Source organism: Myodes glareolus, chromosome 3 (assembly GCF_982192425.1).
Source record: "Myodes glareolus chromosome 3, mMyoGla1.1, whole genome shotgun sequence".
In the NCBI taxonomy this organism is placed as follows: domain Eukaryota; kingdom Metazoa; phylum Chordata; class Mammalia; order Rodentia; family Cricetidae; genus Myodes; species Myodes glareolus.
Genome location: NC_142028.1, coordinates 74465091 through 74478376, shown reverse-complemented (window position 1 = coordinate 74478376; position 13286 = coordinate 74465091). Strand labels below are relative to the sequence as shown.

Below are 13286 nucleotides of genomic sequence, written 5' to 3'. Positions count from 1 at the left end.
AATTAAACTTGCCAACATCAAGAATGAAAAATGGAACAATATCACAGACCTTGCAGTCATTTAAAAGAAGAAATAAATGCTACAAAAAGCTTTTGGTGGGGCTGGAGAGATGACTCAGCAGTTAAAAGCACTGACTGTTCTTCCTGAGGACTGAGGTTCAATACTCAGCACCCACAAGGTGGCTCACAAAGGTCTGTCACTCTGGTTCCAGGGTATCCCGCACTTCCACACAGGCATACATACAGGAAAAACACCAACACACATAAAATAAAAATAAAGTTGTTTTTTTTTAAAATCTTAATGCTGGCAATGCTGGCAATGCTGGCAAGCTGGGCAGTGTAAATAAAAGTAAAAAGTGTCCTCACAAAACACAAATTACCAAAACTGACACAAGAGGAAGAGAAGGCAGAAGAGCCCAATTCTGTATTTAAAATAAAACTATAAGTTTAAATTTTCATAAAAAGAAAACTCGTTGATAGTTTAGTAAATTCTTCCAATGCTTAAAAAAACAAAACTGTTCATTATAGCACATTTTCCAAATAATAGGAAAAGTATTGAAAACAATTCATTCCATGTGATAAAACAAATTTGATATCAGAAAATGACAAGATGATTACAAAAACTATACACAATCATACATATAAGCATGTTGGATAATTAGAAAATACAATACTAGTTGAACTCAGTACTAGAGAGATTGTTGAGTGGTTAAGAGCTCTGGCTGCTCTTCCAGAAGACCTGGGTTCAATTCTCAGCACCTACAAGGCAGCTCATGAGCATCTGTATCTCTGTTTACAGGTCAGCTGATGCTTTCTTGATGTGATTACAATTTTGTCACATCAAAAAAGAAAATAGCAAATATTGAAATGAATCATGAAACATAAATTTACCTTCCACAAGAGTTCTTACTCAGTGAAATATACCACTAGAAAGAAATAAAATGTTAAATGTTAGAAATCCATCATCTGTAGATTCTGTGTTGGTATAGGTGGAAAAATGAATACCAAGAAAAATTGAAATTAATAAGTAAGTGTCTATAAGTAAAAAGAATTCAACATTAAATTTTTAAAAATAAAAGAAAATAATAAAAATGGACTGGTGTGATAACCCAGCAGACAAAGGCATTTACCATATAATCCCAACCTCTGAATTCAATCTCCAGAACTTACATAAATGAGGAAAGGGAAATCTATCTCCACAGAAGTTGTCCTCTGACCTCCTCACTTGCACAGCATCACCTACTCCCCCCGCGTCTCTCTCTCTCTCTCTCTCTCTCTCTCTCTCTCTCTCTCTCACACACACACACACACACACACACACACACAGAGCAATAACAAATGAAATAAATTAATTAAATATATAGAAATAAATCCAGTAAAAGACATGAAGATAAAAAACTTTGGATAAATTATTGAAGACCTCTACAAATGATGGGGCATGTCATAAACAAGATAATGATGAAAAAGTGAATGGTAACTTTGGTATACTTCCAGTCAAAATCCAAAAACTTCTATTTGTCTAATTGGGGAGTTTGTTATTTAGGCAAAAATTAACACCCTGGATGTAAAACATATTTGAAAAACTGGAGAATCTTGAAGGGAAAAAAAAAATGACTCAAGTACCTTGGGGCAATCATAGTCTTCCCCTCTCTACTGTGTGATCCCTGAGCAAGTTACCCAGAAGTTCTGGTGCTAATGAATAGATGATAATGATGGGAGATGGAGGATGCTTATGAGAAAAAGAGTAGAACAACGAGTTTGTTACCAGTACATACAAGACAGCTCACGACTTCTACATCTCCACTTCTAGAGGATCTGGTGTCCTCTTCACACCTCCCTAGAAACAGGCATACATGTCTATACACACACACACACACACACACACACACACACGTATATATATGCAAAATTATGATACACATAAACAAAAAATACAGTCAACCATCACATGGCAACACAGAAGCCAGTAGTGACAACCCATATCAGTGTATGAGGACTATTTGAGGGACTCACGTCTCTTGGGTGCAAATAAAAATTTGGATCCAAATATATCAAGTTCTGGAGCATTTTCTCTTGAACTTGATATTATTCTGCCTCGGTTGCCTCTTCTATAGAATCTAGTAGTAATCTCTTCCCTTCTAGGATGACTAGAAAATAAATGTGATAATGTTAGCACACTGTCACAAGTCCTGACCAGTGTTCCATGACTGAGAATATCCATCCTTGCCTTCTGTCTGTGTCTTGGCTTCCTAAGGATTCAGAAGGAGAAGACTTGATGATAAAGTCTTCCTGCTGAGAGTGATGATTGATAAGGGGTTAGAATTCCTGCGATCTGCTCCTTAAACACAGCCAATGTTAAAAGTTAATTATAAAATGACAATTAAATAATTGTATTGGAAACAAGGACAGAGTTCGTAGGAATGTGGGTCAGCTGTATAGCACCTGAGTAAATACAATGCTCGAGGCTAAAGTTTGAATCATAGATTTAAAAAAGTAAAGGTCAGGGAGGGGAGCAGAGAAAAATGTAGAGCTCAATAAAAATCAATTTTAAAAAAGTAAAGGCAACATAAGCTCTGAATTCTACACATCCTGATGAGCGATTCCATTTTCCTGTGCTCTGTGCCCTAGCAGTTGTTTAGTGTGATGTATTTGCTGGTTGAAACACTGTATAATGACATGTAATCTCAACAGCCATTCAGTGGCATGTGTTGCAACCATGACATTGGCCATCATGGGTGCATTTGCCCCTTAATAATTGGCAACTAGCACTAATCAGAAGCATATAGACCTCAGTCCTGTCCCCTACATTGCTGTTGTCAAACATTGTCCAATATCTCTGACTCCAATTACTCTCACTTCTGTTGTTGATCCTCATTATCTCTGGAGAGACTGTCTATTCCAGGCTGAGATTCTTTTCCACCCAGATAGTTAAGGAAACAGGCTCAGAGAAAGTAGACAGAACCCATTGAGTGTCACATGTAGAATGACACAGCCACCCTGGCTCTGCCATGTGTCATGGGGATTTTATTTTAGATTCATAGGGAGGGTCTCAAAAGGGAGTCACACACACACACACACACACACACACACACACACACCACTTGAATTAGGCACAAATTTCACCAACAAGACAGAAAAGCAGTCACATGATGGGGACAGACCTTGGATAAGGTGAAAAGTTCAAAGTCTTATAGTTAGGATCCAGCAAAAGAAAAGACAGACCAGAGGAAAAATAAAATAAAATAAATGTCAGGGGTAGATCTTACACCTTTCTGACTGAGGTCTCAAAAAGTGGTAAGCAGACATAACAGAGCCTCATTGTTGACCCCAAAGGACAGTACACCCTGGTGTTGTAAATGCCTACAGCACAAACAGGTTCCCTAGAATGGTCCTAAATGTCCATTGCACAGATACTGAACAGTAACCAAAAAGACGTAAGCAATTTGACAACAGTCACCCATCTAGTGAAAGGTAGAACCAACTCCAGGGTCTCTTGGATGAGGCTGAATCTGTCATCTCTATCTCATGCTTACTTTTGTGAGTTCAAGCTAATGGCTGTACCTCTGCTCTAACCAAAAATTTTCCTGCTGCTCAGAGCTGGGCCACTGCCATAATGGTCATGAGACCATCCCAGAGGTCAGCATGAAGGAAAAGTCAAACTCTAGAGGTTTCATTCTGCACCAGAAGAACCCACAGGCCTAAGGAGATGAGGGTGAGCTTCAAGAAGAGAAGACAGCAGATTGACAGCTCTCACAACCAGAAACTTCTTAATTGACTCCAGCTGACAATGCCTCATTAATGGACCATGTGAGAATTGTCTCATTTGATTAAATGAGTACTTTAAATGTTTTTTGGCTTTATGTCTAGAGTGGAAGTGATGATGACCATGACAAGCACTGAGCGGATGGCCAAGGAAAGGGGCACACAGGTGTCTGCAGAGAATGCCATCCCATCCACTTAATCCTTTATACCCTTTCCTCTTGAGGACACCTTTGATGAGAATCTATATGAGACAGAAACATCTTAACATTCTTTTCCATTTCTACAATGACTACTCACAGATCTCTTCACATTCATTCTCTCCAATTTACCTATTATATTCCATGGATGTTCATGATCATGTAGCCAACCCATGGACCATAAAGCACTCATCAACATAGACTCCAATATAGACTCTTTCCTGAAAGCCATTTCTCCTTCCAAGCTAAAGGAACAAGCAAATGTCCTACACTGTGTTTTGTTCCCTGAAATGGTTTCCTCTGATCGCTGTCTTCAGGACTATCCATGAAAAGGCACAGTAATCTGATGGACATTTTTCCCTGGGAAAGACATATCATTTAATACCATGAATGACTAGAATAAGTTTGCTCCTCCTCCACAATTCACCATGGGGAACTGCCCTGGGAGACCAAAGGCTCAGGCCAAAGGAATATAGCAGAAGTAGATCATTTGGGCCACTTGCTCATGGAACTACTTGTCCCTTCATGGACTACTAGATATATATGTGGGTGTACATTGATATTAGATGATGCCCGCTTTTCAACCTACTATACAGGTTTTCTTATAATTACGGGAGCCATCAGAAAAAGGATGATAAAACAAAAGCATGTTATCCATCAAAACATATATGATGTAGGAGGGTCTTCTATCTATCTCTCGCTTTCATTGATTAATTAATAAAGAAAACTGTTTGGCCTGATAGGTCAGAACATAGGTAGGTGGGGAAGACAGAACAGAATTGTGGGAGAAAGAAAGCAGAGGCAGGCAGATGCCATGCTTCTCCTGCCCAAGATGGACATGGGTTAGAATCTTCCCAGTAAGCCACCACCTCGTGGTGCTACACACATTAATAGAAATGGGTTAATCAAGATGTGAGAATTAGCCGGTAAGAGGCTAGAGCTAATGGGCCAGGCAGTGTTTAAATGAATACAGTTTCCATGTAATTATTTCAGGGGTGAGCTAGCCTGGATCCATGCGGGAACGCAGCCCGCTCCTTCCTTCTACACATATATTCCATATATGTATTCAAATAAAAAAGATCTGTAATATGTGGGGATTTAGTTCATGTGGTCATTTGAAAGCTGTGTTTCATGTAACAAAAGACTATGTCACTAATATGTCAGATACACAGACATACTCGATGTGCCTCAACTCTATCCTAGCAATCACTCTTTTGTAGTTGCCAAATGGATTATAAAGTTCAATGGAAAGTACAAGATACTCAGAAGAGGCCTACGGTGGTTTGAATAAGAATGGCTCCATATATATTTGGATGCTTAGTCAACAGAGGGTTGAATTCTTTGGAAGAATTAGAAGGCTTGGGAGATGTGGCCACGTTAGAGGAAGTTTATCATTGGAGGTGCAGTGTGAGGTAGGTTTTCCACTTTTGAAACCATTCACAAAGCCAGAGCAAACAAAAAAGGATGGCACTGTCCCAAGATTGCCATGGAATTTAATAGACTAGGATTGTCAGTCCAGATTCAACCACTAAATTGTATTATCTGACAATTTTAGCTAGGTAAATAAAGAATGTTCAGTGGGGGAAAGGAAAATATTTTCCAAAAAATATGGAGGCGACACTTGGATATTTACATAAAAAAAGAATGTAATTGGGCCTTTGTCACATATTTATATACAAAATTAATTCAGAATGGATCAAAGTCTAAAAGAAACTTTAAAGAAAGAACACCAGAGTAAATTTTCATGACATTGAATCAAGAAACAATTTCTTAGATCCTTTGCAAAATGTCAAGAGATAAGAGTGCTGGCCAGGTGTGTGGAGTATTCCTCTAATCCCAGCACTCCTAGGACAGAGGCTGGAGGATCTCTGTCAGTTTGAAGCCAGCTGGACTATATAGTAAGTTCCCGAACAGCCAGGGATACCCAGGGTGAATCTTTATTTTAAAAAAGTTCATTAATTATATTTTACCTAAGTTAAAGCTTTTAAAATACAAAGGGCATCATCAAAGAAGCAAAAAAGTTCTCTAGACATAGGAGCCCATTTTACAATCCCAGCACTGGAGAGAAGGAGGCGGGAAGATCATAACTTCAAAGTTGCCTTCAGGAATATGGAAAGTTCCAGGCTAACCCACAATATGTGAGGATTCTTTAAAAATAAATACATGAGTAAACAATTGTAATGAGTCTTAACTACAAATGAAGCATAAATATTACTTAAAAATATGTGATCACCACAAAACCTTTGTTCGGCGATGGATGGAGATAGAGACAGAGACCCACTTCGGGACACTGGACTGAGCTCCCAAGGTCCAGTTGAAGAGCAAAAGGAGGGAGAATATGAGCAAGGAAGTCAAGACTGCGATGGGTTGGTCCACCCACTGAGTGTGCCTGATTTAATGGGAGCTCATCAAATCCAGCTGGACTGGGACTGAACAATCATGTGATCAAACTGGACTCTATGAATGTGGCTGACAATGGGGGCTGACTGAGAAGCCAATGATAATGGCACTAGGATTTGTCTCTACTGCATGTACTGGGTTTTTTGGGATCCTAGTCTTTTTGGATGCATACCTTCCTAAGCCTGGATGAAGTGGGGAGGGCCTTGGACTTTCCACAGGGCAAGGTACCCTGCCCTCTCTTAGGACTGGAAGGGAGGGTGGAGGGTGAGTTGGGGAGTGGGAAGGAAATGGGAGGAGGGGAGGAAGTGGAAAATTTGAATGGTATTATTTATAAAGCAATAAATTTTTTTTTAAAAAAAGAAAATGACAAAAAAAAGAAAAATAAAAAAAATATGTGACACTGAATAAGACCACAATCATGAGGCCTCCTTAGGAAAGAACAGTTCAGGCACGGGATCAGAGAGGAATTTGCTGATTTATCAGTTAAAAGCTACTCTGAAAATGAGAAGCAATCCATACCCACCATTCATCCAAGGGAACCAGCAGTCAACAGTCAATGGTAGAATATGTCCTTGGTTGCTGCCTGAAAATTGGAGCAGAAGTTGGGAAGTTCTAATGGGACACCAGATTCCTTCACTTCCAGCATTGCCTTGTTTGACAGAGAGATAATCATGTTTCCTCATAGACCATAATGAATTTATGTGTGAAGTTAGTTCTCTGAGCTGTATTGGATCTGTTCCACAATCCATCAGCTTACTTTTGTCCTGACAACACACACTGTGCTACTCAGAATATAGTGCCTCAGCCTTCTGCTATCTTTACTATCATGTTATCCACAGTTAGCACATCTTGTGGTGGTTTATAGTTATGCTATTGTTTTCTAGGAACTACACCGGGTTACAAAATTCACATCACTTTTTGTCTTCTAAGTAGAACCAACATATCAGACCCATGGTCATAGAACTTGTATTACTTCTATCTAGACAAAAAACTTCCCACCTCCTGTTTTCAGGTTGGACCATACTTTACCAGGATTTTCTTTTGGGCCAGCAACCAGCTCCTACCAACCTTGCCTATCCCTGTTCTCCCTTGCTATTGGTCATTCAACTTTTTATTAGACCAATCAGGTGCCTTAGGCAGGAAAGGTAAAACAAATGCAGCACATCTTTACACAACTAAACAAATGCAGGACAAACACATTCTTATATCATTTAACAAATGCAGCATACACAAATGTAACACACCTTTACACAGTTAAAACAATATTCTACAGTGTAAACAAATATAACACATCTGTACTCTGTTAAAATAATATTTTATAATATTTTCCCTTTTCGTCTATTTAAAAAGAAAGGTTTTGATTCTAACATATTAAGACTATATAAATTATGAACAGTTATCAAGTAAGAATTATATTTACAGTGTCCAATCCTTTTGGATTTGGCAAATTCAGAGAAAATACTCCATTATTAATTCTATTTTGAATTTATTTTTTTGAATAAATCATCATCTATTTTGATGAGTCCAACAGTTTGCACCTAATTTGACTTCTATCATAGCTAAGGACATCTATGACTCTATCTACCTAATCTTCAACTCCACCAAAGACCCCAGAATGATACCTGAGTAAACAGGAAGTGCAGTGCAAAGCACTTCAAAAGTGACATCAATATTTGGCTGCCTGGATAGTCACTCAACATTCTTCTGCAACATTGAGACATCCATATTCAGTCTTCAGGTTTAAAACATCTGTTAGTCTCTTCTATGAAACAAGAATTTTGAAGGACTGCCCCAATTAGTCTTCGCAAAAGTTCAGAAGTCATTTTCCTACATGTGTGGTAGAGTCTCTTCCAGACTTTTCTATAAAGCAACAATTTTGAAGGATTGTCGGTCCCTTGTTTTAATAAAGCTTGATAGTCCTTTTTCTTAACGCCTTCCTTTTACAGTTTGTACAGCATACTGTCAGCAGTGAAGGCAAGAGCAATTTCTATGTCCAGTGACTAACTTTGCCACAAAGAAAGCAAACACCATATGGAATTTCTTCAATGCCCATCATCTTTTCTGAAGTAAATTGTTGCTGCCAGGAGCAGATATGTCTCACTTTCATGAAAAGCCCTATATTAGCAAAGCATTTTAAATGCCATATTCTCTGGGTTGTTGAAGTGTCTGAAGATCATCTATCTATCTAAAATATATCACTGTATGATAATGAAAACATACCTAACATATCTACAAGTTTGATTATTATAGATGGCTAAACACTAAGCTGCATTTCTTTGATATACACTACATTTTTCAGTGGGCTGCATAGGTACAATACCACAAACAAGAGTAGAAGCATTTATACAGCATAACAAAAATAACTTTAAATTTGTGTCAATATACCCAAATCCATACCAATGTAAGATATTTTTGGTTAATCATTGTCTTTTTATCCTATATTCTTATATACCCCTCTAAATGATGATAAACATCTCCAATTCACCAAATAATCAAAGCCACCCATCCCACCTCTTAGGTGTGTGGGTATTGTCTTCTCAGAACTGCTTTCTGTTGTCTGTGGACAATGGTATCCTTAGGGAACCTAAGAAAATTGGTATTAATGGTCAAGTCCTGGGAAAATTAGCTATAAAAATTGTTGTCCAGTCTCTGTGCAATGGGAAAACACAAGGCTTATCGGCAGTCCTGACTAGACTAGTCTATGAGACTGGTCCATCTCAGCCAGCAGCCTTGAAGCTGTTCTGGATGCAGAACTATGTGGAAACTGGCAACAGAGGCACTCTGAGAAGCTGGCTCACCCATTTTTGTTGGTGTCTGGTCCCCTTGCTTTGGAAGCATACAAGCTTTCAAAGTCAACATACACACCTGCATTAATGCAGGTATGGCCTGTGCATTGTATGCAATCCAGCCAAAGATGATTTTTGTTTTATGTTTGAACAGGTAAAATGTACGTCACCTGTCCTGTAGATTCTCTAGGTTTATTTCCTTATGTCTGTAGCCAGGATTTTTAAGGGGGTTTTCCTGTCCAAACCTGACCATTATTAACCTAGAAGGAATTATTATTATTAATTCCTATTATTAATCCACAGCCTTTCATTTCCTTTAGAAGCAAAAACACAACCCCTCTCCCAATTCAATGCATTTTTCGACTTCCATTTTAACATTATGGCATTGCTAAAGTATCTAAGCTAGTCTGATTCGGCAGTCCCTCTTACAATCCCATGTCTCTCAGCAGCCTTCAACATTTAAAACATTCAAAGTCAATACAACACAGTGGAGGTTCCAGACTCCCTGTATATTTTTCATCTTTATGTGTCTTATTACTTTAATATTAATTTACTCTTCTTTTAAAAATTTATTATTTTTAAACTATTTTTCTATTACTATCTATATCTTTTTCTTTCCTTTCTTAAATCAACACACATTTTTAAACACACTGTAACATGTTTAGAAGCTTTTTTCCCATCTAAACCTGCTTTATTTCCATAAGCAAAACCTTAAAACTGCTAAGCCACTTCAGGACCCTCTGCTGGGGCTGTGATGGTTGGCTCTGCCCCTTTCTGGTCTGTGAGAGCTGGGCAGGCCCAGACTGGAGGTGTGTTTGACTGGAACTGCATTCAATGACCCCGGCTATAGAATGCCTCTGAGGCAACTGTTTTTACTTAGTTTGCTGTTTCTACTTAACATCTGGCCTTTTGTTTCCTCTTTTTCAGCTATCTCAGGCCCTATTAGAAATTCAGGCCTCACATTGAAACTCCAAATTTACTGGGCTTTTTCTTTTGAATCACCAACCAGCTTCTGAATCATGACATGGAGACTTCCTATTAGTTTTAAATGCTCAGCCTAGCCTTAGGCTCATTTCAGACTAGCTCTTTCAACTTTAACTTATTTATCTTTATCTAATTTTTTCCTCAGGGAATTTTGCTTTTCTTTCCTTCTGCATACCTTGCTTTTACTGCTTCTACCATCTGACTGGCTGGCAGATGCCTGGCTTCTGACCCCGGGCATGTTCCCATCTTTCTACTCATTCTCTTCTCACATCTCTCTCATTTCTAGGTTTCTCCTCCCACATATTCTTCCTGCCTGCCAGCTTTTTAATCCCCCTCCTACCTAGCTATTGGCCATTCAGCTTTTTATTAGACCAATCAAGTGCTTTAGGCAGGCAAGGTGAAACAAATGGAAGACATCTTTATATAATTAAACAAATGCAGCACAATCTAGTGTAACACATCCTCACATCTTAACCAAATGCAGCACAAATGAATGTAACACACCGTTACACAGTTAAAAAAATATTCTGTAGTGTAAACAAAGGCAATATATCTTTACCCAACTAAAATAATATTCCACAACACTATGCTGATTGCTTTGGCCAAAACATGTGTGGTAAGAGAACCAGGTCACTCTTGAGAAGCTGAGTAATTGTAAGTTTGTCAACTATTCCTTCCCTTCTGTTCTAGGATGACATATTGGATGTAAAGTTCCTTCTTCAGGATGGGTGTGAGAGGACAGAAGGGCATTTACAACCTGCACCTACAAACATGAGCAAAAGAAGAATCTTTGCGTCTTTGACCCAGTAAGATTCCTGAGGTCTTTGGAAATGTACCTTAGTGTAGCTTATCAATAGAGGCAGCCACCTTGGTTTCACAGTGGTTTGTCCCAATCACCAAGTACAATGTTGGTTCAAATGCACTGGTCAGTTACATACAATAAAGACAGTCATTTTTAAAATAGTGAATGACCCACTCCAGGTTCACCTAGATCCTAGTTCAACAGTCCACATTACTATGCCCTATAACCTTGAGAAATGCTCTCTTGATGTCTTTGTTCCTCAGACTGTAGACCATTGGGTTAAGCAAGGCTGTGAAGGCATTGTAAAAGAGTGAAACCTGCTTATCTCGCTCAGGGGAGTAGCTGGAGTTGGGCCTCATGTAGATGTAAGTGCCTGGACCATAGAAGAATGAGACCACAGTCAGGTGGGAGGCACAGGTAGAGAAAGCCTTGCAACGAGCCTGGGTGGACTTAATCTTGAGAATAGCAATGGCAATATGAACATAGGAGGCCACAATGAGGGAAATTGGAGCAAGACCCATAAGAACAATCAATATCTGATCCACCAACTCAATGATATGAGTATCCATGCAAGCCAGGTTACGCACTGCAGGGCCTTCACAGAAGTAATGGTTGACCTTGTTGGGCCCACAATATGGAAGACTCATGGTAAAGAATGTATGTAACAAAGCAGAGAGGAAACCACAGACACAAGACCCAGCTGCCAACCATATGCACACACCCCAGTTGAGTATTACAGTATAACGCAGTGGGTAGCAAATGGCCACATATCTGTCATAAGCCATGGCAACAAATAAGCTGCATTCAGTAGTAGCCAAGGAACCAAACACATACATCTGTATCCAGCAGCGAACAAAGGAGATGGTCTGAGACTTAGCAAGAAGATGAACCAACATCTGGGGCATGGTGGTGGTGACATAGCCCATATCCAACATGGCAAGTATACAGAGGAAGAAGTACATGGGAGTGTGCAGATGTGTGTCCATGCAGATCAGTATGATGATGAGCCCGTTGCCCATAACTGAGCTCAAATAGATCAGAAGGAACACAACAAAGAGGATGTTGTTGGTCGTGGGGTCACTAGAGAAGCCAAGCAGGATAAACTCAGAAACCCAGCTTTGGTTCTGCCCTGGAATCATCCACATGGTGGAGGCTGTAAGAGAATCACATTCATCTGTGAGTTACCTGACACATACCAGCTGTTGAGGCAGAAAGGTGAGATGTCATGTTAGTCTCATGCTTGTGAAAAGGCTAAAAGTTTAAGAGCACTGACTGCTGTTCCAGGGAACCAGACAGTTCAGAGTTGTCTGTGACTCTAATTCCAGGGGACCTGACTCCCTTATCTCTCCTCCAAAAACAAGACACATACACGGTGCACAGACATGCATGTAGGCAAAGGCCCATCTATAGAAAATAAAATAACAGTATTCTTTAATGAAAAAGAAAGACTGTGATGTGGATTCTGAGCACACTGTTCAGTTTCTGTTTATTATTCTCAAGTTACTGAGTCTCCCAATGCCTCAGTCCCTTCATCTTTGAAATTAGGATGGTGATACTCATGTCTCAGGATTATGATGACTATGTGAAGCATCTCACAGAACTCCTGAAAACAGCACAGAACACATAACAGATCATGTGCAGTTTCACACTCTCATTTTATCTCTGGGAAAGCAGAAACTGGATCCCTAAAATAGATGAAATGATGGGCACTGGGTTCAATTGAGAGACCCTGCCTCAATGAATAAGGTGAGAGCAATTGAGGAAGAATTCTGTCAGTCTATGATTACACACACACACACACACACACACACACACACACACCACAGACATGCAGAAAAAAGAGAGTAAAAAACTAGATGAAGATGCAGAACAAACATCAGTCAGACACAGGCCCTCACATGTGTAGTCCTATGAGTAATGACAGAAGTCCTATGAGTAATGTGTGCAGTACACTGGAGACACTGTTGTCTTCCTGGGGAAGGCTGATGGATCATGTGGATATGTGTGGATAAAAGTTATCTCTTCATTTTTTTTTCTTACTCCTGTCTCCCTCTGCACACAACCAATTCCAGGTGTGATATATGGTAAAGTGGTAAATCTAAAGCAATCAATTTTTTAGAATCAGACCTAATCAATGTCTTTATCAATTAGAGAATACAAAGATCAGATTTCTTTAAAAGAGCGTGTTCCTTGGAGGGAAAAATTAACATTAATCTAGAATGAGCAAAAAAAGTACTTAAAATACTTATAGAGAGAATTAGAGAGGCACAAACATAGCAGCAGATGCTCCCATAGAATAGTGAACCACATTTTAAGTGCATTTCACAGGCAGCTGTCCAGTGAGCACTGAGGAGGC

At 39.3% G+C, this 13286-nt stretch overlaps 1 protein-coding gene across 1 annotated transcript; it reads right to left on the bottom strand.

The window, feature by feature from the left end:
* Positions 1-11127: 11127 nt before the first annotated feature.
* Positions 11128-12124, bottom strand: LOC125410808 (olfactory receptor 2A12-like). Its single transcript, XM_085698113.2, has one exon. It carries the CDS (start codon positions 12073-12075, stop codon positions 11128-11130), a length of 948 nt encoding a protein of 315 aa, XP_085554239.2. The 5' UTR covers positions 12076-12124.
* Positions 12125-13286: the final 1162 nt, after the last annotated feature.